The sequence below is a fragment of the Nothobranchius furzeri genome, chromosome 4 (genome assembly GCF_043380555.1).
Source record: "Nothobranchius furzeri strain GRZ-AD chromosome 4, NfurGRZ-RIMD1, whole genome shotgun sequence".
Lineage (NCBI taxonomy): Eukaryota > Metazoa > Chordata > Actinopteri > Cyprinodontiformes > Nothobranchiidae > Nothobranchius > Nothobranchius furzeri.
Window position 1 is genome coordinate 66,073,103 of NC_091744.1, and position 25,959 is coordinate 66,099,061.

General features: G+C 41.7%; 2 protein-coding genes and 4 non-coding genes across 6 annotated transcripts; 5 read left to right on the forward strand and 1 right to left on the reverse strand.

The window, feature by feature from the left end:
* The first annotated feature begins 182 nt into the window (after positions 1-182).
* rpl4 (ribosomal protein L4) lies at positions 183-3,426 on the forward strand. The gene is made up of 10 exons (XM_015964391.3): positions 183-513; positions 1,039-1,210; positions 1,302-1,408; positions 1,607-1,745; positions 1,995-2,119; positions 2,260-2,389; positions 2,482-2,638; positions 2,830-2,913; positions 3,088-3,208; positions 3,289-3,426. Exons 1-10 carry the CDS (start codon positions 511-513, stop codon positions 3,376-3,378), a joined length of 1,128 nt encoding a protein of 375 aa, XP_015819877.1. The 5' UTR covers positions 183-510; the 3' UTR covers positions 3,379-3,426.
* LOC129153702 (small nucleolar RNA SNORD16) lies at positions 1,449-1,547 on the forward strand. The gene has a single exon (XR_008559677.1). It is a non-coding gene; the product is annotated as a small nucleolar RNA SNORD16 (small nucleolar RNA).
* On the forward strand, positions 1,824-1,923 carry LOC129153701 (small nucleolar RNA SNORD16). Its single transcript, XR_008559676.1, has one exon. It is a non-coding gene; the product is annotated as a small nucleolar RNA SNORD16 (small nucleolar RNA).
* LOC129153698 (small nucleolar RNA SNORD18) lies at positions 2,692-2,762 on the forward strand. Its single transcript, XR_008559673.1, has one exon. It is a non-coding gene; the product is annotated as a small nucleolar RNA SNORD18 (small nucleolar RNA).
* Positions 2,948-3,015, forward strand: LOC129153700 (small nucleolar RNA SNORD18). Its single transcript, XR_008559675.1, has one exon. It is a non-coding gene; the product is annotated as a small nucleolar RNA SNORD18 (small nucleolar RNA).
* Positions 3,424-25,705, reverse strand: map2k1 (mitogen-activated protein kinase kinase 1). The gene is made up of 11 exons (XM_015964390.3): positions 25,472-25,705; positions 9,140-9,350; positions 7,440-7,586; positions 5,295-5,372; positions 5,098-5,149; positions 4,800-4,924; positions 4,278-4,485; positions 4,142-4,206; positions 4,020-4,078; positions 3,907-3,952; positions 3,424-3,839 (listed from the first exon to the last, which is right to left on the reverse strand). The coding sequence occupies exons 1-11, from the start codon at positions 25,552-25,554 to the stop codon at positions 3,726-3,728; spliced, it is 1,188 nt and encodes a 395-aa protein (XP_015819876.1). The 5' UTR covers positions 25,555-25,705; the 3' UTR covers positions 3,424-3,725.
* Between the last annotated feature and the right edge of the window lie 254 nt (positions 25,706-25,959).

A 25,959-nucleotide genomic window follows, 5' to 3' on the forward strand; every position in this document is an offset into this window, starting at 1 on the left:
GCGCATTACCGCCCCCTTCTGGACTGGGAATTTCATTGGAAAAAGCGCTTCACGTTTTATTTTGTGTATTACGAACATTTTTGATTACTCGAATTGGCTGATAAGAATAAGAAAATAACATTTTTGTGCTAAAAACAAAAAGTAATGTTTAATAAAAACAAACATCGAACTTTAAAGAAAGAAAGTAGTTCGGTATTTCCGTTCTGCTAAAATATGTTGCGCCATGAAAGAAAATAGTTCCAGACCCGGCAAACAGTTTTTACTATTCTCTTAGTTTTCTGAGTTATTTTAGCGTAGTTTGTGTTTATGGTTACAGCTAATGTTAGACCGTTTTAGTTTGCATTGCTACAATATCACTATAAAATAATAATCGGATTATTATTAACGGAAGTGGTGCATTTTAAGGCGGAGGCATAAAGTATCGTGGGTGACTCACGAACTTCCTTTTTCACTGTGGCCGCCATAGCGTGAGGAGCGTGGTTCCCGGCGAGCCGAAAAAATACATCGAAAATGGTGAGAATTCTCACATGTTTTACTCATGAAGTGTTGTATAATACCTGAAATATCACGTTCATACTTGTACGGCATAGGCAATGTGGTACACCATTTGTAAATATAAGCTATTTTAAACCAGCTAACGCTACTGGCTAGCAGAGCTAACACGAGGAGCCATTTTAGACGAGTTGTCCAGCCTAGTTACACGTGTACTGGTGTCTTGAGAGGTAGTTCACCAAGCTGATGTATTTGTTATTGTTGGCCAGGAATTTGAGATGACCGATCTACTCTATACGTTTTAGAATATTTGCTCGTCTTATAATATTCTGATGCATGTTAATGCTAAAAGCTAACGATGCCCCGGTAGTAGCACGAACCTGCCAAGGTAAGCCAGTCATTCATAAAACCGAAGCTTTATTAATCAGACCGGCTTGGATTCTATCATCGCCCATAATGCATGGTCAATGAATAAAAGCATTAATCATTTTAGATACACTGGTTTCGCAACAGATCTTTCTTTAAATGTTAATTTTACATCTTCAGGCCTGTGCCCGACCTCTCATCTCGGTGTACTCCGAGAAAGGAGAGTCCTTGAGCAAAAATGTCGTCATGCCTGCAGTGTTCAGGGCCCCCATTCGCCCTGATGTGGTGAATTTTGTTCACACCAACATGCGCAAGAACAGTCGCCAGCCTTATGCTGTCAGCGAACTGGCAGGTAAGACCGTTTGCCAGATCGAGAAGGTTTAAGCAGTCCCGTTGCATTCATCATTCTAATTGTAGTGTGTTCTTGTTTGTGTTTATTTCAGGACATCAGACCAGTGCAGAGTCATGGGGAACAGGAAGAGCTGTTGCCCGTATACCTCGTGTTCGAGGTGGTGGCACTCATCGTTCTGGCCAGGGTGCTTTTGGAAATGTATCTTTTGCTTTGCACCAATATAACAAACATTTAGACTTGCAGTGATGGTGTAATTTGCGTCTGACTCTGTGTTCAGTGACAGATTGCCTACTGTCATATGCTGGCACAGCTGGTTGATGAACATTGAATCTGAGCAGGTAAAAGATAATCAACTATTCCTTACTTGAGTGTCAGATCTCCTTGACCTCCATTTAGATGTGTCGTGGTGGTCGCATGTTTGCCCCCACTAAAACCTGGCGCCGCTGGCACCGCAGGATTAACACGCCCCAGAAGCGCTATGCCATCTGCTCTGCCCTGGCTGCATCTGCCATTCCTGCACTTGTGATGTCTAAGGGTAAGCTAAAAAAAATGATGCACAATTTGCAGAATATCTGACACGGTAGAAATATTAACCACAACGCTCTTGTGTCCTTGCTATGATGGTGTAATTTGCGTCTGATCCTGTGAACAGTGACAGTTGCCTTCTGTCATTAAGCTGTCGCAGAGTTTTGATGTGTGTTTTATTCTGAGCAGACTGAAGTGATAAATCCCTTCAACAGCTTTTGTGGAGAAATCTGAATCACATAAATCTGTTGTTTTAAAGGACATCGTATTGAGGAGATCCCTGAGGTCCCACTGGTGGTCGAGGACAAAGTTGAGGGCTACAAGAAGACAAAGGAGGCCGTGCTGCTCCTCAAGAAGCTTAAAGCCTGGAATGACATCAAGAAGGTAATTAAAGTTTAGCGTGCGGTTGAGTTGTTCAGTGTTGCTACTTTAAAGCAGATTTTATTAAACGTGGCAGTGAATCATGTTGGGCTCCTTGTATAATTTTCTGTGCAGCTCATGATCTAAATGAATTGTGTTGTCAGGTCTACGCCTCTCAGCGCATGCGTGCCGGTAAGGGTAAAATGAGGAACCGCAGACGAATCCAACGCAAAGGGCCATGCATCGTCTATAACCAAGACGCTGGTTTAACCAAAGCCTTCAGAAATATTCCAGGTGAGTTGCATCGCAGTATTATATGCAAACTGATGCTGCACCATTGTCCTCATGTAGTTCTTATCTTACAAGTGCTGTGTTGTGTTGCGCAGGCATCACCCTGCAGAACGTGAACAAACTGAACCTCCTGCGACTTGCTCCTGGCGGTCACGTCGGACGGTTCTGCATCTGGACTGAAAGTGCTTTCCGTAAGCTGGATGAGCTGTACGGCACCTGGCGTAAACCCTCCTCCCTGAAGGTCGACTACAGGTGAATATTAAACAAACGTCTAAAGTGCTGCACATACTTAATGTTCTAGCAAGCCACAGTGATGAGCTTCCACTTCATGGTCCGTGTTTTTGAATTTTGTGATATTTACTGAAGTTCTGAGTTGATGCAGAATAAACTAGATCAAGTCTATTTTATTTATGAATTGTTATTAATTAATGCTTTAATTTCAGACTTCCCATGCACAAGATGACAAACACAGATTTGAGCAGGATTTTGAAGAGTGAGGAGATCCAGAAAGCTCTTCGTGCACCCAAGTATGTACTTTTCTTGGTCCTCCCTGAACTTTATGGGCTATGATGATGTTCCACTTCAGGTCCGTGTTTCTGAAACCTGATTATTATGGAAGTCCTGAGCAACGCAGAGCAATATCTCAGCTAAAACGGTTAAGCAGTTCTTTACATCGAATTTTCTTTCTCTTGTCATTACAGCAAGAAGATCAACCGCAGAGTTCTTAAGAAGAATCCTCTTAAGAATCTGAAGATCATGCTCAAACTGAATCCCTACGCTAAGACGGCAAGACGTCATGCCATCCTGCAGCATGATCCTGCTGTAAGTTCATAGTTTGAAACCATCTCAGCATCTAAAATCAGGAGACTGGTGGTTGACGGTGCCTTTTCTTGTGTCTGTAGATCAAGGCTAAAATGCTGAAGCCCAAGAAGAGGCCTGCAAAGAAGGCAGAACCTGCAAAGAAGGCAGAACCTGCAAAGCCTAAAGCATAAATCTAAAGAGACTGGAGTTCAATGAATAAATCAGTTGTTCAAACATGAGTCTGGAGTTTTTGTTTTATTCACAAGAATAATTTCACATAAAGCGAATATCAAACAAGTTGCGTGCTCTAGAAGGGGGTGAAGGGAAAATAAAGCACAGGTTTAGCAGCATTTCTATTGATTCATTAGAAAAACATGGCTTTTCAAGCAGGCCTGCAACGTAGCCTCAAAATATTTAATTCTTTAACTTGGCATTTGAGTTTGTACACTTGACATAAAACTAGTTATTGGGGGAACACTTAAACCAGCAGTACAAAACATTCAAAATAAACATGGCTTTGCACTCGGTTGAGCAGGTCTCACATTGTGGTTCCGTGGGTAGGTGTTGCTGGTTGGCTGAGTCCAATGGTGCTGCACAGCCAGCCTGCAAAGTCCACCTCCTCAGCCTCTGAATTTTTGATAAAAGGATGGACCTAAAATGACAACAGTTGGTTAAATGTGACTTTCTGATCAGACAAAAGCAGTAGGATGAACACATACCATCAGCTGCTTCAAATCTGCCCTCTCTGCTGGGTTTTTGATCAAGCTGTAAGAGAAACGGACTCAGCATGCGTGGGTTTAAAAACAAAATCCATGTGGTCAAACTGCCTCACCATTTATTAACAAAGTCTTGGAATTCGGTGCTAAATATCCCAGGCAGCTTGGGCGGAGGCTGGAAGTAAAAAGTACAAATGAGTTACAATGAATGCAAATCAATGCCCACCTGTGAACTTACCTCATTGACGATGTAATCAAGTAGCTCAAATATGGCCATTGGGGGTCTACTGTTAGAACCAAAGGCTGGGAGAGTAATAGAAAGATAAATTATTGTGAGTAGTAGAAACAATCCTGCAGCAACATCTCTGACTTACAGCTGCCTGGCCGCCCAGGTGGTCTTGGTTTGGGGGAGGACTCGCTGGCGGCTGCCTCCCCTTCCACCAGATATCCAAAAATCTGTTCCAGCTCTTTAGAATCAGGCGGAGGGATTGGAAAGCGTCCAATAGCCATCTCGACGAGAGACAGACCCATGCTCCAGATGTCTGACTGAACAGAGTAGTGAGTGCCTTGCAGACGCTCTGGCTGCAAAACACCAAATGAGATCAGTTATTGCAACAATTCTTGGCTTCTGCATCAACTTGATGCAAAGGTAGATCCAAATTCAGAGTTGTTTTCCCCCTCAGTCCATCAGCGCAAAACTTGTTAGGAGTCACAACCTTTAGATCAGCGGTTCCCAACTTGGACTCTGTGAACCCCCGAAAGGGTTCCACAATTTTGTCTGTCTTATCATTTCTAGCTAAGTAATTAAGAGCCATTGCTGCAGGTTGCAGACCCATGCTTTAGATAGATCTAGCAGCAATTTAAAACCCTTTATCATTTGTACCTGAGTGACTCACCGACATGTAAGAGCGAGTGCCCACAAAGGAGTTGGCCATGGAGTCTATGAGCTGCCCGCTCACTCCGAAGTCACACAGCTTGATCTCACCGCGGGAATTCACCAGGATGTTGGAGGGCTTGACATCTGCAAAAGGATCATGCAGAGTTTAAGGAAAACAGAAAGTGAGGAGAAAGTGGTCAGCAGAGGGCAATAGAGAGCAGAATTAATCAAATTTATCTCTGCCTTCAAAGAGTATTCATAAATAATAACAAAATACTTGTTTTGAAAACATGGTGGTAAACTAAACAGTGACCAACCTCTGTGCATGATCTTGTGCTTCTCCCGCAGGTAAGAAAGCCCCTTAATGACCTTTAATGTAAAAACACAGCAAACAGGACTGATTGTTCAGTTCCGCAAAACAAAATCACTCACAAGTTTGTACTGATCAGTTAGAACTTTTATTTATTAACTTTAAAATAAATCCAGAGGTGGGAAAGGCGTTGGAAGTACTCACAGCTATGCTGACTTTGCCAAGGATCTGTTCTGGGATCTTGCCTGCTTTCTTCAGAGACTGGTCCAGAGAGCCCCCATCCTACAGCCAGCAGGAAAGGAAAACATAGAGAAGTGAATTTATACCAATGTGCTGGGACGTAATTTTGGGGGGGGACGGGTGGGACATGTCCCCCCCACTTTTTCAAAAGGCAGTTTCGGTCCCCTTCACTTTTTTCCGTCAAAAAACAATATTACGCTCCATTAAATGGATTTGGTTGAGCACTAGGACCGAAACGGAAACCGGTTTCCTATTAGACCCACCCAAAAGCTAATCTATTGGCTCTGCTGATACTTGCTAACGTATTATTGGCTGTTGCTGCTGTCACTCAAGTTGGAAACAGTCAGAACGTGCTCACGTTGTTTTGCTAGTTTGGAGCCGCTAGGGAACACCGGTACTGAGTCACATCGTCAACTAGACGCTGTGTAATATCAGAGCTCAGCTCAGCTTCCATTACATAACATTTGAATAAGTGTTCATTTGTGAGTCTTTGGTAGTTATGCACAGCCAGGAGGCAGCATGTCAAGAAAACGAAAAGTGGATATAAGAGACTTCTTTCAAAGTCTAGACGTAAGTTGGAACATGTGACACCCCTGCATTAAGCTCAGACTCACCTCCTCCTTCACAAACATACTCAAAACTAACTTTTACAAACTCATCTCCTCCACATAACTGACTCCTCAGACACAATTTATTCGTATTATTATTATTATTATTATTATTATTATCATAATTATTATTATCATAATTATTATTACTAGTAGTAGTAGTAGTAGAAGTGTAACTTCAAAACTTTTATCATTTAACTTTATTGTAAACTTATCTATTGCAATGTATATTTTCACATTAAAAAGCTCTGAAAAATGAACAGTATTATCATCGTCAACAGATTTTTTTAAGCTTAATGTCAAAGATGTACACTTTTCATTAGATTTATCTTATTTTTTCCATTTATTTTTTGTGTGTTGAAATGCAACAACTGTTTAAACACGTTTAAGGGAAAAAACATATTTAATATGTTTTTATACACTCAAATTGGTAATGAATAATTTACACATTATATTAATAATAATTGTGAATCATACTAGAACCATCCTGTAAATATTTCTGTTTGTTCCATTCCAAAATCTCCCACTGTTTATAGTTCATGCATCTTTTTTTCAGGTGACTGACAGAGATGCAGGAGGAGAGACCGGTGAAGGTACAGCAGGAGAGGCTGGAGGAGATGGAGGACGAGAGCCTGGAGGAGATGGAGCAGAGGCTGGAGGCTCACAGGTGAGGTTGAAATAATGAAGATACGATAGACATAAAATTGATCATTGTGACAAATGTTAGGGTGATGATCATGTGTAAAACATTAGTTCAGCATGTCCTCTAACACAGCAAATGAACAAACGGCCAGATCTCAGGAGGGACCGTTTATGTATAAATACTTTTTATACTTTTGACTAGGCCTGGGAAAGTAACAAATTTTGCTGGATGATATTTTGTCCAAAAAAATTGTTGATGATAAACGATATCATTGTCAACATTATCTAGACCAAAATAACCACTAATATAATGTTAATATATCATAATAATGCAAGTACACCCTTTAAAATGCAACAAATAAACCTTCATTTAACATTGAAATGTCCAGAACCAGAACTTCTAAATGAATAAAAATAACAAACAAAAATTAAATAAAAAAAAGAATCTCACTCCCTGTTAGAAAATGTTGCACCAAAAACAATAAAAAAAGACCCAAAACAATAAATACAATGGCCTATCCATTGTCAACAGCCAAAACTGCACTTCAATAATGATAATAAATATTAATGATAATAGAGTTGTACATTTTTTAACTTTGATATATATATATATATATATATATATATATATATATATATATATATATTGAGGATGGAAAAATTATTGAGATGGGCATGTGACGTGTCAAAGGGTCTTTACATAACACCCCCACCCCAAATCCGCACAAGCCGGGTGTGTCCCCCCCACTTCTGAAATCAAAATTTCGTCCCTGCCAATGTGGCTGGACATGAATGTAAAAAACAACAATATTGACTTAAATACTCAGAAGTGCCTAGTGAAACATAAAGAGGTATATACCATGTTCTCCATGCAGATGCTGATTTCTCCATCGCTGTAAAAAGCACCATAGAAGCCCACTATGTATGGAGAGTTACACTCATGTAGAACCTGCAGCTCCCGAATGATCTGGTTCCTGATGGCTGGTTTAATCTCCAGATGGATCAGCTGGAACACATCAGACCTCCATGCGTTATTCATACACACTAAAATCCTTTGAGCATTGTGTTGCATTGGTTCAAATGTTTAAGCCAAGTGTGGGTAAGTGTATCACAACTAGCACATTTAGTTTGCATATTTACTCTTAAAAAAGGAGCACTTTGATTCCAATCTTACAAACGTAACATGTTTGGGTTTTCATCTGACCAACTCTGGTAACCTATCCTTTCATGTAGCGATGCATTTGTACTATGGATGTTCGGTATTGGCTTTTTTATTGATAACCGATATAGCCTGACTCTTAATTTCTGATACGATTTAAACCAATACCAATATATGCTGCAGCCTCCCTCATAAAAAATAAAGAGAAACTAAATCATTTTAGGTAACTAACGTCCCATCGCCAATCAGCCAGACTTAAAATGCAAACATCTGTGCAAAATTCGACAACTACTTCAATCTGAATTAGACAATTAGCTCCCTTGAGAGAGTTTGGGTTAGAGAAGAGTTTGAGGTACGATAAGTGCATGATAAATGTGTCATTAATGAGTAAAAATCAATATCAATAAAGTTACATTTTAAAGCTTCTTTCCAGAGTATTTCTCTCGGGGCGATGGTGGCACAGGAGTTAAGTGCTCGCCCCGTAATCGGAAGGTTGCAGGTTCAAGCCCCGCTCAGTCTGTCGCTGTCGTTGTGTCCTTGGGCAAGACAGTTAACCCAGCTTGCCTGCTGGTGGTGGTCGGAGGGACCGGTGGCACCAGTGTTCGGCAGCCTCGCCTCTGTCAGTGTGCCCCAGGGCAGCTGTGGTTACATCATAGCTCATCACCACCAGTGTGTGAAGGTGTGTGTGAATGGGTGAATGACTGATTGTGTTATAAAGTGCCTTGGGGGGTTCCAAGACTCTAGAAGGCGCTATATCAAATACAGGCCATTTACCATTTATCCGATGGCGCCATCTAATGGCTAAAAAGCGTATCACACAAAACCGCTGTTCCTCTGTTTTTTAAGATGGCGACTTCACGTTTCTGTTTATAAATGTGCATCAAGGCCGACAGAGATAAAACACGTTGTTTTATGAGTATTTTTCTCATGACATGTTGTTTTTTCATATATTTATATTTTAGAGACTTTCTTGTCCGTGAAAAGTTCATCAACTCTGCATCAGCCGAGGTATTCCTTAAATGTGAAGCATAAATGCGGTAGTCTAACGCTATTGGTTAGTTCTGGTCGGCGCTCAGTTTCATGCTCAGGGGGCGTGCTTAGCAAAAAAAAAAAAAGACGTATTGCTTATATTATATCACAGTACATGATAAGATAATCACTTTTATGGATTTCCGACAAATCATACATCATTTCTGAAAGAGGAAAACTCTGGAAAGCAGCTTTATTGTTATTAATGCCAACATCGGACAATATTAATGGTATGCCGATAGTATTGAATATCGCTGATTTATACAAATACCCATTCACTGATCACTCGTTGAGCAGAACCATGGAAATGATTAAAAATACAACATCTAAGTTCTTGATGGTAACCATCATGTTTCACCCTCACAGCTTACCTTCCTCGCCATGATCAGCCCCGAGGGTCGGTGTGAGACCTTAAACACGACGCCTCCGTTGCCTGCACCCAGCTCACAGATCTTCTCAAAGTCATCGTCCTTCAGCTCCCCCACCTTCTGCTTCTGTGTCAGAAAGGCCTCCAAGCGTTTTCTTTGCTGCTCATCCAACTCCAGCTCCTCCAACTTCTTCTGCAGCGCTTCCAGGTTTGTTCTTGCACCGAATAAGGTAAAAGAGAGAGACAGGCAGGTAGTTTAGCAATTTTGTATAATTTCTCCATTGCTGCTGCCTTCAGTGAAGGATGTGGACAAATCAGACAGAAGCAGCCTTCCACAATCAACAAAAACTATTTCTGGAATATCAAACAAATTCAACACAAATCAAACTTTCCTTTTTATAACTGATTTTAACCGCTTGAGCTAGTTTTTACTTCTCCGTCTACGTCGGCTGCAAGACCCGCAACACCATTAACTGTCGTCCCAAGGGCTCTCCAACAGGCATGCAAGGACGAACGAAGTAGAACCCACTTTTCTCACTATCTGTCAAAAGCATCTGAGGCCGCAAGTCTGTGATTTGTCAGGATGCTTCCTTTAACTTTGTGAACAGCACTGCTGTTCCACCTCAAAAAAAGTCGATCTACGTTCTTACTCTCACCTATGGGCACGACTGAAAGAATGAGATCATGGATACAAGAGGCCAAAATGAGTTTTCTCCGCAGGGTGGCTGGGCTCTATAGGGTGAGAAGCTCAGTCATCCAGGAGGGGCTCGGAGTAGACCTGCTTCTCCTCCACATTGACAGGAGCCAGTTGAGGTGGCTCGGGCATCTAGTTAGGATGCCTCCCTGATGAGGTTTTCTGGGCACATCCAACCGAGAGGAGACCTAACGGAAGACCCAGGACACACTGGAGGGACTATGTCTCTCGGCTGGCCACGGAACGCTTCCCCCGGAAGAGCTGGCCCAAGTGGCTGGGGAGAGGGAAGTCTGGGCCTCTCGACTTAGGCCGCTGCCCCCCATGACCGGCTCTGGATAAGCAGATGACAGTGGATGGATGGATCCAGGTTCAGTGCAATGAATGCATACCACAATACAAAAGTAGCAGGTATAGGTAATAGCTTTTGTTTGAATATCTTCAGGAGAATTGATGCATTGTTTCAATGAGATGCAAGGCCACCATCAAATTTGTTCGCTCTTTTTGAATGAAATCAAGTCAAAATGCAGGTAATCACAAAACACCTCATTGGAGCAATCCAAAGCTGTTGTATAGAATATTTTACCATGGTCACCAAGATGCTGATAACAGGCACTACTGCATGCTCATCCGGGAACAAAACAAGTAACCTTGACAGAAACACAAAAGGCCACCTGCTGTGATTTAATGTTCTCTTTCAGATCTCACAATCAGGGAGCTTCAAGTTCCTCTCAAGTACTGCCTCACCACTGTGCCTCACTACTGTTGTCATGGAAATGTATTTCATTAGGAAGTTAATAATGGTGTAGCATCTGCTGTCCTGCTTTTCCAACATCTACAACAGAATCACTTGAAAACACTAAAGCCAGCCTAAGTTTCTACCAGTTTAATCCTCTAAAGACAATAAAAAAGCAAAAATAAGTCAAATGTTCCCATTTGTACCTGCTAAAACCACAATTTCCACAGGGGGGATTTCTATTTAGTCACATTTGCATTACAGAAGCCTTAAATGGTGAAATGATGATTTTTCATCAGGTTTTTTTTTTTGCATTAAATTATGAGTAGCTGCAGAGCAGCTGGAGCAGAGAATTGCACACTTTACTTCACTCAGCAAAAATAGGGTTAAGTGCTTTTTATTGTTGACAGCAAGCCTGCATATCCATGGAAACAGAGCACTGAGTTTCCGCTGGATGTGGGTGGCGTGGGCATTTCATCGATAAGAGGAGGTGAAGGAGGGGTTGCAGAAGGCACAGAGGAGAGGAGCAACCTGAAACAGACTCCACAAAAACATGTAGGATGGGCTGTGATAGGAGGGTCTGTGTGGTCCTTCCTCTTCAGGTGCAAGAAAAAGTGTACACGATGCTGACCTTTTGTTCTACGTCTGTAAAAATATCCAAGGACATCCAGCAGAAGAGGTAGGAGGAAATGGTATTTAGTGTTGATACAACCATTTGTATCCATATGGAATACAACAGACTTTAAATAACCAGCAGAAAACATATTTTTTCAAATGATGTATTGAATACATAACAAAGCAATTAATTATATACCTAAAAATGTTATCATTACAGGTATAAGATTGCAATTGGTGCATCTTTTCTTACATTATAAACTTGGGAATTCCTGTTGGTTAAGGATGTTTGATTATATTGATCTACTAATAATATCAGCATTAAAATTTAATATTGTTAAATATTGGATCAGTTTTGAGTTGTTTAATGACAACTTTACATACCATACACATATACATCAAACTCTTCAGCTACTTCCCCCCTTTCTCCAAATGTCAAATAACAGATCTGAGGTAAAGCTTTTGAGATAATTGAGTTTATTTTGCACAAATTGTGAAGTAACAATTTATCCCATGTAGTGAACGTACGCCGTCTTCACAGCACGTAGCTAACTAGACAGCTAGCAGACGACTAAAACAAAACCAAGAACCTTCACCCATGGCTTGCTTTTATTATCTGAAGATCTTTAAAAAGGTTTTATTTCCATAACCGCAACATACTGAAAAATAAAAAATAAACACAATACCAGTGTTTCCTCTAGAAAAGTTTCCAGTCATGGCGGGCCATGGGGGGTGTACACTCACGGACCGTTTTGGTGCCATGTGTCGCCGTGCAGGGCAAGGGGGTAATAGTGCATGGAATGTTTTGGTGGTGTGTGTCTAGCCGTGGCTCTAGAATTTCAGGCGTGGCGCAGCTGCTGTTGGAGATAAAACAAATATGGTATTTTTCCTGTTACTAATTTAAAGTGCAAGTCACTCCCTACCAGAAGGCGGCGTTGCCTGGCAGACCGATTGGGCGGAGCCGCTAACAAATACACACACAGGCTCACAGCGGCTTTGTGACATCATATGGTACCAGCTAATGTCATAGGGTACCTCTTAGCCAATAGCAATGGCAGATTTAAATTTTAATTCAAATTCAAAAGAAGGCACAGCACTGACAGTTTTAGGCAGATTTATTTATTTATTTATTTTAACTAAGATGCAATAAAGTGCCAAATTATAGACTACACATGTCTACAGCACTATTAGACACACATTTATATAGTTTATCAGCCAAAAAGTTGATTTGGGGGCTCTTTAAATTTAAGTTATTGTCATTTTACACAAAAAATGTTTGAAATTTATGCATGCATGCGATATTACTAACCTAAAATGTTTTAATTAATCTTTTTTTTATAATGAGGGACACACAACATATATCGGTATTAGTTTATGTCTGTATCTGAAATTAAGAGTCAGACAGTATCATCACATATCGGTAATAAAGCCAATATGGAACATCCCTAACTTTATGCTAACTTTCCATTCTTGGCTGGTATTTTGTGGTCCAATTTGAACGATTCCAGTCACCTCACAAAGCAAGAGTGTTTGGCTGTGATTTATTTTCACCAAATAGTGAAATGGTCTCCTTTCACTAAAAGGTCATTTGATTGGATGAAGCTTTTTCACAGTCATTATAAAAGACACTTGCCTAATAGTGACAGCATTCATTAAGACAAATATTCCAATGAGGAGCTCGTCCAAGTGGCTGGGGAGAGGGAAGTCTGGGCCTCCCTGCTTACTGCGTCCGTAACCCGACCCCGGATGGATGGATGGCTGGATGGATGGATGGATGGAACAAGCTGTCTGTCTTTTTTTTTTTGTCAGTTGATTTTTATCATAAACTAAACAAGTTCAGATATAATAAAACATGCATTATGCAGTACATTTTCTCTTTTATTATATATATATATATATATATATATATATTTTTTTTTTACCATGTCCTGTCTGGCTGTGAAGCAAACAGAATTGATGTCTGAATGCTGGTAACAAGCCTTACAGATTTACTCTCGGGTGGAGCATAAAAGCTTCTGCTTTTAATGTCACGCCTGATACTTAAAACTTTATTGTTGTTGTTTTTGAATGCTTTGTAATTCCGACCAGACACGGAGTCAGAGGTGAAAGAGAAAGGAAAAGACAAAAGGTGGGGAGAGAGAGAGAGAGAGGGGGGGGGGGGGGGGGTTCTACAAAAATAAACAACAATGAACAAGAGTTTGCTTCTAAACCTGTAGAAAGAGAAAGAACAGAAAAAAATGAGACACACAACAATACATCAGGAGCAAGCTATCACTGCGTCAACCTGATGATGAAATATAAAATCAACATTGTTTAACTGGACAATCACACTATAATAAATCATAGTGCATTTAGTGGCAATGACAGCCTTAAGACATGTGTTGAACGTGTCCAAGCCCATACTTTTGAGAGCACCATGTGAGCACCTGTGTTTGTACACGCGCTTGTTTATGTAAGGTTTCTCTACAGGAGCGTCCAATAGGGAGTGTGAGGGACCACAGATCTGCCCCAAAGATGTGTAGGAGACGGGGGGAGCTCCAAGTCCCAGAGATCCAGGCGCTGCCCCAGAACACAGGAACCCCAAGGAGACCGCAACCAGAAAGGCCCCCGCCCCCCTCGAGAGGCACAGAGGATCGCTCCGGGGGCCACAACCAGCAGCCGGCAGAGTCCCGGGAGATATCAGCGGCAAGCCCACAGGCCCGCGCGCAGCCTCCCACCCCCTAGCCGGCCGAGCCCGGGACCCAGCGACCCGGGACCTAGGGGAGACCACCCCCGCCGGGGACCCAGCAGAGCCCAGGGACCCAGACCCCACCAGGCAACCACCGGGATTGATCAGGCAGACGCCAAAAATCTTAAACCCCCTGACCCGGGAGCCACGAACACTCAGGCAGATCAAGGCACCACACCCCACACCAGGTGTGGGAGGGGGAGGGGATACGAAGATCTATATAATCAAAAGAAGTCCCATGAGAAGAGAGGAGTCAAAGGCCCCACATGACATATACAGTCATACACAAACACAGTCACACACTCCCTCCCTCATGCTCACACATGCACATACAACCCAAGATTTACAAAAATGCACGCCGGACACCCACTCATGCTCCCCATACACACCCTATTCACTCTGGTCCCGGTACTGCTGCACATTGGGTTCAACTATCACCGGTTACCAGAGTTTGACCCTTTCTGCTGGGGTGCTGATGAGCAGGCTCCCCTGCCCAACGCTGAGCACAGCAACCAACCACCCCAGACCCCAACCAGATGGCCAGATCTCCCTCCTAGCCTCCAGCCCCAGGAAGCCAAGCAACAACAGAGGTGTGCTAAGACCCCTAGTCTCCCTCCGCCTGCTCCAATATAGTGTTGTGTGTTGATGAGGTGTATTCCATGGCTGTGGTGAGCGGGCAGTGCGGGCATTGTCTGGCCTATGCCAGCTGATGCCACCGCACCACCCCACTTGCACCCACAGCCCTCGGTGTCTAAGTGCAGTTTAAAATTGGAAGTGGGCACCGGCACTCAGGAGGAGGCTGAGAAATCCACCTGCCAAGTGCCGTTGAATGTGCTCACTCCCAAGGCCCTAAGTGTGTGTTTGCGTGGAATGTCGTCGGTGGAAATGTATAAGGAGCAAATAAAATTGGGGAGCAGGTTGCCACAGGAATGCGAAAATGGGGTCCATACCCGCACTCCCTGACTTGTCTACCCCCCAAGGTCCTATGTGCATGTTTGAGTGATGATGTGAGGGAGCAGGAGGAGAGAAATATGCGGGGATGGGGAGGAATGGCTGGTTGGGCTTAGCCCTCCAGGGAGCCAGCTCCCCCACTGGCCCTAATAGGCACCTCTGTTTTCAAATTGCCACCCAGGGCATGGAGACCCCAGCCCATCCTGCCAGGGCCCAAAGCAGCAGCATTGCAGAGCCTCACGGAGCCCGAGGGCACCAACCCAGCCCCATCCCAGCAGAATATCTATGCCCATCCCTGCATTTGCACAACTTCCAGAATATATAAGACATAGGACATCCAGGTAAGGTTGGGTCCTCCCCCTCCTGGACCTCCCCCTCCCCTGTGGTAGGACAGCAGAGGAGCCAAGGTCTACCCGAGGCCCCTGAACCCGGGCCAGACACTGCTGCATGTTCCTGCCTTCTTCCCGGCAGCATACATGTCAGGACCCGACCCCCAAGGCCCCGCCCAGATCCCCACACGGGGCCGGCCACCCTCACACCCCGAGCCGCCAGGCCCCCACCCAGACTCGCCCAGGGGCAATGCAGCTGCCAGGCAGTGACCCATGGCCGCCACCAATACCTCCAAGGGGCCCCACTCACAACCGCCAGTAGTCCACCCCCCAAGGCAACCCAAGCACCTCCAGAGGGGGGCAACGGCCCCCCAGTCCCAGACACCCCCAGTGAACCCACCTCCAGGGAACATCCGGATACTCCAAACTCAGACCCTCCACCCCCCCCACCCACATCATCCCGCAGGACAATATCAATGGTCCCCATCATCGCTATGTGAAGGAACCGATCTAAGGAGCCCAGAGAGATTGATTTGAAGTGGAAGCAGATGCTAAATCAAGTGTAATATGATCTAACAAAAGATTTCTATACTTGTTAATGCAGAGAGTCTCTCTATTTTTCCAATTCAAGAGGATAGTTTTCTTAGCGATGCATATGGCAGTCAGAACCACGTGAACCAAAGATGTTTCAATCGGGACATCGTCCAGGTTTCCCAGTAAACAAAGAGGGGGGGAAGTTGGGATATGACATTTCAGACATTTTGACAGATCCTCACATACTCTAAATGAATGAATGAATGACCCGCACTTGTATAGGAGTAAGGACTCCAAAGCGCTTTACACTACAGTGTATCATTCATCCATTCACACCCACATTCACACACTGATAGTGATGAGCTAAATACAATGTAGCCACAGCTGCCCTGGGGTGCACTGACAGAGGCGAGGCTGCCGAGCACAGGCGCCACCGGTCCCTCCGACCACCACCAGCAGGCAGAGTGGGTTAAGTGTCTTGCCCAAGGACACAACAGCAGAATTCTCTGTCCGGAGCCGGGATCGAACCTGCAACCTTCCGATTACTGGACAACCCGCTCAACCTGTTGAGCTACTGCTACCCCAAAATTCCTGGACAGGTGGACAGGACCACAGTGTGTGAATGTAATTGTCAGGAATGTTGTTTGTGCAGTGTGTACATGTGTCAGATGACACAAAGCCCATCTTGAACATCCGATGACCTGTATATTGTACTCTTTGTAGAAATTTGTACTGAATTAATTGTAAATTGGGATGTCTGATCATTTTAAAAGTTTTTAAACAAGTTTGGGACCAGAAGTTCTGGTCGAAGCTAACTGATAGATTCACCTCCCATTTTTCAATAGGGATTACAATTTTATCGTCTATTTTGGACAGTGTCTTATATACATTAGACAGTAGTTTGGGGGGTTTGAGATTATAGAAGTCAAATACCCTTGGTGGTGTTTGTAATTCTATTTTATTGAGCTTAAATTTTTGTTTGACTACAGATTTAATTTGGTGATATTCTAAAACGCTATTCTTATCCATTCCAAATTGGGAGACTATTTGATTAAGTGGGATGAAGTCCAATCCTTCATATATTTGTTCCAGGTATAGGATTCCTTTATTTTTCCAGTTCGGAAGGTTCACCATTTGGTTATTTTGCAAAATGTCAGGATTATTCCAGATATGTGTGCATCTGCATGGTACTAGTGAAGACTCTGTCATTTTTAGATACTCCCACCATGCTGTCAGAGAGGTGCTGATACTAATACTTGTGAAGCCTTCATGTTTTCTTACGCTTGAGCTAATAAATGGTAAGTCTGAAAGGTCTATCGTATTGTAAAGTGTCTGTTCTATGTCTAACCAAGACTCATCTAGTGGGTTATCTTGTAACCATCTTGGTATATATTGCAGCCTGTTGGCTAAGAAATAATAATACAAGTTAGGTAAATCCAGTCCTCCTCTGTCTTTGGTCTTCTGAAGCGTTTTTAAGCTAATTCGTGGAGGTTTATCCTGCCAAAGGAATTTAGTAATTGAGGAGTCCAGACATTTAAACCAGTCAGCTGGTGGTTTGTTTGGGATCATGGAGAATAAGTAATTTATTCTGGGTAAGACCATCATTTTAATTGTAGCAACCCTCCCCATGAGTGATATCGGTAAGGATTTCTATCTTGCAAGATCATCTTCCACTTTCTTTAAAAGTGGGATGTAGTTTAGTTTGGTTAGATCTGCTAACTTGGGAGAGACATTAATTACCAGTTATGTGATATTCCCTGACTCCAATTGTGTATTAAGCAAATTGACAAAAGAGAAATTAATTGGTAGAACTGTGGATTTTAACCAGTTTATAGAGTAATCTGAAACTTTTGAAAAAGAGTTTATCAGTTCTATTGAATGGGAGGGAGAGGATTGAGAATTCTGGAGAAAGAGTAAAACATCATCTGCATAAAGAATGATCTTATGTTCTTTTTCTTACATTCTATCCCTTTAATATCTGTTAGTTACCTAATTGCTGCCGCTAGTGTTTCGATAAAAATAGCAAACAGTGAGGGGGAGAGTGGGCATCCCTGCCTGGTCCCCCTCTGAAGACAGAAGCTAGCTGATATTTGGTCGTTCGTCCTGACACGTGCTGTTGGTGAACTGTATAATGTTTGTAGCCAGTTTATGAAGAAGTTCCCAAAACCAAATTTATGTAAAGTTGCAAATAAGAACTTCCAGTTAACTTTATCAAAAGCCTGCTTCTAGAGATAATATACTAGTTTCTATGTTTCTACTGTAAGAGAAATCTATCAAATTAAGTAATCTACGTGAGTTTGTGGATGATTGTCTACCCTTAATGAAACCAGTTTGGTCAGGATGTATTATGAAGGGGGTTACCTTCTCTAATCTTTTTGCCAGGGCTTTACAAATTTTTTTGAGATCAACATTAATAAGAGAAATTGGGCGATAGCTGGTAGGAAATGCAAGGTCTTTGCCTGGTTTTAACAAGAGACTAATATTGGCTGAACTGAATTGAATATGCAGTACATTTTCAAGAAAAGGTAAAGTAGCTGAGAAACATTTACATCACACTCTTTGAGATCTTGTGATAATGCGTGAGATCACGCATCTAAAATTGAACCAAAGCTTCAATGTTTCTCAGCTTAAAATAATCTGAATTGTGTAAATTGTAATGGAACGCTGCAACTTTTGAGCACCTTTTAGTGGAAATGAGTGTTCTTCACTGACAAGAAATTGAAGGAAAAAAAGCGAAAAAGCAGGATTTGTAGCATTGCTCTCCTCAGCAGCACATATACACAGATAATCTGATCCTTATTTACACGATTACATATTCATGTTAGAAGAGCATACACCACTGCACAGAGGAAAAATCAACAGTAAAGAGACAACTAAACCACTCTGTACTTCTATTTGCAAATTACACAAATATATGTCCTTTTAGGGGGTAAAAACTGTGTTTTTAGTCCTTTAATGAGAAGGTAAACTAATGAGGTAGAGCACATTGTAGTCCCTTTAGTTTTTTTAAGCATGGCTGAATTTAACAGAAAAATAAACTAATAAAATAAAATCTTTCTAACAAATAGAGATGTTCAAGCAAAAAGGTAAGTTTTATTAATTAATTTTATCTTACAATTATTGCATATATATTTACATTTATTATTATTATCTGACATACTTTTGTACCCCTTAACGCACCAAGGGAATTAAAAAATAGCAAAAAGCTAATTTCTGTCATTGAATTTTTTCATGGGCAAGTGAAAGTTAAATGGTTAAACATTTCTGTCCTATATTAAAAATATCACACAACTTCATGGTTTTAGATTCCAACTTCTTCAGTACTAATTTAATATTTTGGTGGAAGCATAAAAAGTTTTCCTTCTTCAAAGGACTTACAAACAAAGCTGAAGCTGGATATCAGAGCATCAATTATTCATTTTTTATTCGGTGTGGTTGATAAGTGTTGACACTGGAGGAGGAGATGAGATGAAGAGAGTAGATTTAATGCATACCGATCTGGAGCTGCTCAAAACATGATAACATTCAATGCATCGTCACAGACGAAAACAATGAATTCAGTAAATCGTCAAAACACAATCAAACCTGACAGTTAAAAAAACATTTACACTGACAATGAAAATTCCTGCTTAATGTGGCAAGATGGAGAAACGAGGGCCCGGGTGGGATTCAATCCCCAGACTCCCGGGTGAGAGTCATGCGCACTTACCAGTCAGCCAAAGGGACATCTCCTTGGCCAAGTAGCCAGGGCGCATGATCAATCGGGACACAGTGACAGGACGCTCACACTGCCACATTTATATGCACAAATCATTGTTTCAAAGAGTAGAAGTCTTCTGAATGCTGCTATTTTAGAGGCTTTTGTTGCAGCATAAATATTTTTAAAAAGGTTAACGCCTGTTTAGATTAAAACCTTCAAATTCAGTGAAGTGATTCCCTACGACTATTTACTATTGAATATAAACATATATGCATCCATCCATTTTCATCAGCTTATCCGGGGTCAGGTCACAATGGCAGTAGCCTAGGAAGAGAGGCCCAGACCTCCCTCTCCCCAGCCACTTGGACCAGCTCCTCTGGGGGAATCCCAAGGCATTCCCTGGCCAGCTGAGAAACACAATCCCTCCAGTGTGTCCTGGGTCTTTCTTTAGGCCTCTTCCCAGTTTGATGTGACTTGAAAACCTCACAGGCGTCCAGGAGGCATCCTAACTAGATGCCTGAGCCACCTCCCGTATAACGAGCCCCTCACGGATAACTGAGCTTCTCACCTTATCCCTAAGGGAGAGCCCAGCAACTCTGCAGAGAAAACTCATTTCAGCTGCTTGTATCGGCAATCCCATTCTTTTGTTCACTACCCAAAGCTTGTGACCATAGGTGAGGGCAGGAACATAAATCTTCACTAGCTCTCTCTCTTCACCACGACAGTCCAGTACAGTGCCCTCATCACTGCAGACGCAGCACCAATCCGCCTATCAATCCTGCACTCCATCTTTCCCTCACTTGTGAACAAGATCCCGAGATACTTAAACCCCTCCTCTTGGGGAAGTCGTCATCTCTAAAGTCTCATTAACAAACATTTCCTTTTTACTGAGAAATAAAAAAAGCTAAAAGGGTCATTTAGAATTTTGTTTCTAATAAAGTTATAAAAAGAGATAGCTTCCTGATTTACCTTTGTCCTTTAGCAGCTAACGGCTAGTAAGAACAAGAAGTATTTTGCTAATGTTAATGTTTAAAAACACAGCTTCAACCTCCAAAATGTCACACAGTTTTATGTAACTTGATTTCATAAAACCTTCCATTTTTTCAGTTTTGTAATTATATATATATATACATATATATATATATATATATACATATATATATATACTTATTTATAAATATATAAATATATAATCAAAATATATATATGTTTTTAAAACATGGAATTATGTTTTATTTAGGATACATTTTCAAAGTTAAACACATTTCTTTTAACAACGGTAGTTTCTGCTTCAGCCCTCTCCCCCCTCCCCCTGCGCAGCGGCCACAAACTCACTGATGCGCCTGCAGCCTCTCAGAGTTCCTGCTGCTCTAAACATTAAAATAATGATTTCATTTTCTGTTCCTCACTTCTGATTACATTCAATGGTGTTTGTTTGTTGCAACCACCAGGTACAAAAACTAACTTGTTTTTATTTGACTATTTTTCTGTCCTGCCTGTTTATTATCTTCCTGCATCTCCTCTCAATCCTAAAGAGAAACTGCTACCTGGGTTCATATATATTCACCTTATGAGTTACCTTTGAACTGCAGTTCTAAAAGATCTACCGACCGCAAAAACAGCGGAGTGCTCGCTGCTTGCCGGCCGCATCAGTGATTGGTGCGTCACCGGATGACAAGTTGATGCGCCCCGCTCCACAGCGAAACGCATCAGGCGCAAATAAAAGACAGAAAACATCAAAGGAAATGAACCGACATGAACGATCGCGTGTTAAATAATTTGGCAACACCTGATTGTTACTGTGGCCGTGCTCAGGAGGCAGATTACCGACCGCAAAAACAGCGGAGTGCTCGCTGCTTGGCGGCCGCATCAGTGATCAGTGCGTCGGAGGACAAGGTGATGTGACCCGCTCCACAGCAGCGAAACACATCAGGCGCAAATAAAAGACAGAAAACATTAAAGGAAATGAACCGACATGAACGATCGCGTGTCAGTACCGACGCTCTGGCAGAGCGCGTTGCCCACCCGAGCGCAGGAGCTTGTCACCTGCTGACAGCAGGCTGCTGTCTTTTCCGAGGGCTGCATCTTGCCGGTCATTATCACATGACAGCGACTAGTCAACGACAGGCATAAAAAGTCACTATAGTGAAGTCGACTAGTTCATACAACCCCTATTGCTCCCCAGTATTCTGCAGCGCACATTCTCTTTGAACTTGATATCAAATTTTCGCCTCCTCTTTGCCTCTGCACGGTTAAAGTTATCCTCGCGGTCTATCACTGGCAAATCAAAAGTGAGACGATGACACAACCGCCCCGTACTTGCTTGTTACCACATTCCACCCGGCCACAATAAGAAACCGGCCATTATTCACCTCCGCCGACTCCGACACCGGCCAAAATTGGAGACCCGGCCTTTAATTGAATACCAGCCTGTATTAGAGGATTTACGGTAGCCTAAATATCCCCAGAAGCAGCGTAATGAAGCACTTCCTGCTGGAGAACATTAAAGGTGTCCTACATTTTATTTGTTGTTGACAGATTATCAAATGTACTATATCAAAAGGTCTGTACCATCTTCAATCTGCTATCCTATGCAAATTAGTAATGCTATATGGTCACAGAGAAAATATTTGTTCTGCAAAAAGCTGGTTGAACATGTTATAAGCAGAGACACACACCCTTCATTAAATTCCATTGTTCCAACCCCCTTCAGCATTTTAACATTGGTCGCAGTAATACTTACTGCTGAACAACGCTATAGCCCAAAGGCTAGCCAGAGCTACTCTTAACTCTCGACCGAGCTACTGCTATTATTGTCCTCAGCTACTGCTAATGCTACCCTGAGCTACCACAAACGCTATCCTGAGCTACAGCTAATGCTACCCTGAGCTATGCTGAGCTGTTGCTAACACTACCCTGAGCTACTGCTAGTGCTACCCTGAGCTATGCTGAGCTATTGCTAACACTACCCTGAGCTACTGCTAGTGCTACCCTGAGCTATGCTGAGCTATTGCTAACACTACCCTGAGCCACTGCTAATGCTATTACTGTTAACTTGATTCTGAGCTACAGCTAACGTTATCATGAGCTACTGCTATTGCTGCATACAAAGAAGAATGTTGGAGCACCACTCACATTTCAGGATATGTTTATCCAGACTATAAATACCATCCTTGTCCTTTTTCTACTTCATTTCACCCTCCAATTTTTGGTAGCACAAAGGTTTGTAAAATGACTTGTTTTAATGTGTCAAAATGTCTTTGGGTGTGGATCCATTCGGAAAATTCATAATTTTTCTTGTCAAAATTTGGCATACGAACTGCTAAAGAAACTGCTAACCTGCTCCAGTGTTCTAAACTTTACAGCAGCTTTAAAAAAGCTGCAACACACGTTGGTCTTGGCTGTGTTTAGCCTAGCCGTTAGCTCATCCATCCAGAAGATCATAAATACAATCCCTTTGAATGACGCTCATTCAAGGCACTTGCTACATTTGAGTAGTAAAATGTATCAGTTTTTTACAAGAAACACTTTTCAAAATAAAAAAAACTATGCCTCAAAGCTTTAGAAGGCTAAGACTGCTCTTTTGTAGGATAAAGAACCAGTTTATCAAACTTTTGTCAACAGATTTATCACAGGGCACAACAGTGGAGTTTAAACAGAGAAAAGATTCCAAATCTCTGAATCATCATTGTTGCCTCGTCTGCCCCTTGTCCCATTGCAGCCTGCCCTAGAGCAGCAGGAGGAATGTGAACGCCTCAACAAATATTATGTCACCATCATCAGTTTCTGTTGCACAATAGATTTAATAGTTAGTTAACTAGATTGGTTTTATTTAAATCCAGCCTTGCTGAAATCGTCAAACAGATGTCTGATTTGCATCTATTCTGAATTATACCTCTCAGAACTGTCACGTTTTTATTTCTATCTAATGCAGTTTGATTTTAGCTTATTGCATTTTTAAATATTCACAGCAGAGTCCACAGATGGCCTCCACATGTGTGATCTAATGATGGAACAATGAAATATTGTGCCTCAACAACACTTTACAGAAGCAGTTCTCACTTTGGCTGATGTTATGCAATTCTCCTCTCAGCTGATCCAGTAAGAATGACTGTGCTTGTCTCCACAGAACAAAACTAGACTTTAGCACAATGTCACAACAAGTTTATATCTCTGTTACATTGTTTTAGCCCCCTAGAAAGTGGTGGAAGAAAGCTGCTGCACCAATTAATGAACAAATGATTATTTAGCATTCTGCTTTGCTGCACAGTGAGCATGAAGCTACTTATAAAGGAGGTTTATTGCACTTTGATCCAATCACGCAACAAAATTAACCCTTTGATGCATGAATTATGAAATCTTCAACCATGATTTTTTAAACAATTTTTTTCATTCGTCTTTAGGTGTGAATGAAACAAATTTCAACAAATATTTTTTGTAAAATTTTATAATTTACAAATAATTTATTACATGTCCACTTCAGTGGGCAGCATGCATTCTGAGCATGAAATATGTTGGCTTGGCTTACTGAAGTCCAAACGGAGGGGCTCAAATGCAATAAAGTCTTCAACAGTTGTGCTTAATAGCAAAAACAAATAAATAACAATTTTGAGTACCTGTCCACTGTAGTGACCATTATGCATCAAAGGGTTAAAATGAAGTTATGACAAAAACAAACATTTAATAAATTATTGATAATATCTGGAAATGTCAGATTAACTGCAGGTTCTGAAACAACTGAATCTGTACATTTTCAGTTAAATTAAGGAATTAAGAATTCTGGATTATCACCTGCAGATATCTGAAAATTCAACCTTTATTATGTATTAACTTAAGATTGCTGATAAAGTTAAGCAAATATTGAGTTTTTTAAAAACATGTGTAGCAATGTTAAAAATTGATTTGAATCTAATATTAAGAACAAATAATAAATATATTATTAGTGACAATAATAATCTCTATCTATCTATCTATCTATCTATCTATCTATCTATCTATCTATCTATCTATCTATCTATCTATCTATCTATCTATCTATCTATATATATATATATATATATATAATCAGACTATTCAACAGATGGAGCAAAAATCACCAAAGTTTAGTTAGAAAAATCAATAATTTCTTCATTTAGGTAAATATAATATTACTATTTATCTAAGGATGTATCTATAGGGAGCTTAAGTCACTTCCGCATCATGGGTCCCCGGAAGAACGAAAAAATGAATGCAAGTCAACGGGGCTAAAAACGCTATTTTCTAATCCGCTTTGTCTTACACCCTGGATCACACATATGTTGTACTGCAATTTAAATGAAAACTAATGGTGGGTGTTTTGACCATGCCAGTCACGTACTTAGAGATTTATTAGCTTGTAAATGCATGACTACAAACTAGAAATCGGTACGTCGCATATGTGACGTCACCACATTATCTCCTCTCCCAAAATAGCTGCTACTAACTACATGACCAGATTTATGATGGTTCTTTCTTCCTGTGGGAAGTTTGATGAATTTACAGCCATGTTCCTTCAGTTTTGTCAGTGTCTGGTTCGATGACGTCACTTTCATGAATCGCATTTGTAGTCCTGGACTTCTTTTCACACAAAAACTAAAATATCGTTTCCCTCTGTTCGAAAATAAACACGTCCTTGGTATCAAAACGCGTCTTTAAAATTCACGGACATCATATGTGAAAGCCATGGCTAAAAACAAGCGGAATTAAAAAATAGCGTTTTAAGCCCCATTGATTTGCATTCATTTTTTCGTTCCTCCGGGGACCCATGGTGTGGAAGTGACGGCTCCCTATAATCAGCAATGTTTATAATCGGTCCACACACACACACACACACACACACACACACACACACACACACACACACACACACACACACACACACACACACACACACACACACACACACACACACACCACACACACACACACACACCTGGTGCAGTCTCATAACTGACGCACAGACACACACCCATCCGTTCTCCTGAATCTAACGCAGATGATGCAGATTTTGGATGAGAACCTAAGCATCACTCACTCAGAGGCTCCGGTTCCGTTGACAGCGTTCCCATCAGGAATCGGGTTCAGCTGGATCGGTTCTGGTTTCCTCCTTTTCTGCATGTTGTTGAGCAGGAGAGGCAGCAGTAGAGAGAAGGAGCTGTGGAGTCACAATCCGTGGCTAGAAGAACCAGAGCTGTCATGAACTGAAGCTGCTGATGTGCTGAGCGGATGGACGTGACTGAGTAGAAACAGCACGACAATATTTACGCAGGTAAAAAAAAAAAAAATTACACAGGTCTTCCGGACAGCGTGGATAGACGTGGTGCAGGGCGCCCTCTGCTGGTGGTAGCTGAGTTCACCACGGAGATGAGAACGTCCAAGAGGACAGACCTGGACATTCATTTCTGATAAACCTCCGCCTTGTAGAGTCAGCTCCACATACTGTCAGTAAATCCAGTGTAAAGAGCCCCGTAGAGCTATTTATCCTTTAATTGTTATTCAGATTTTTAAAATGAGTTATTTGCT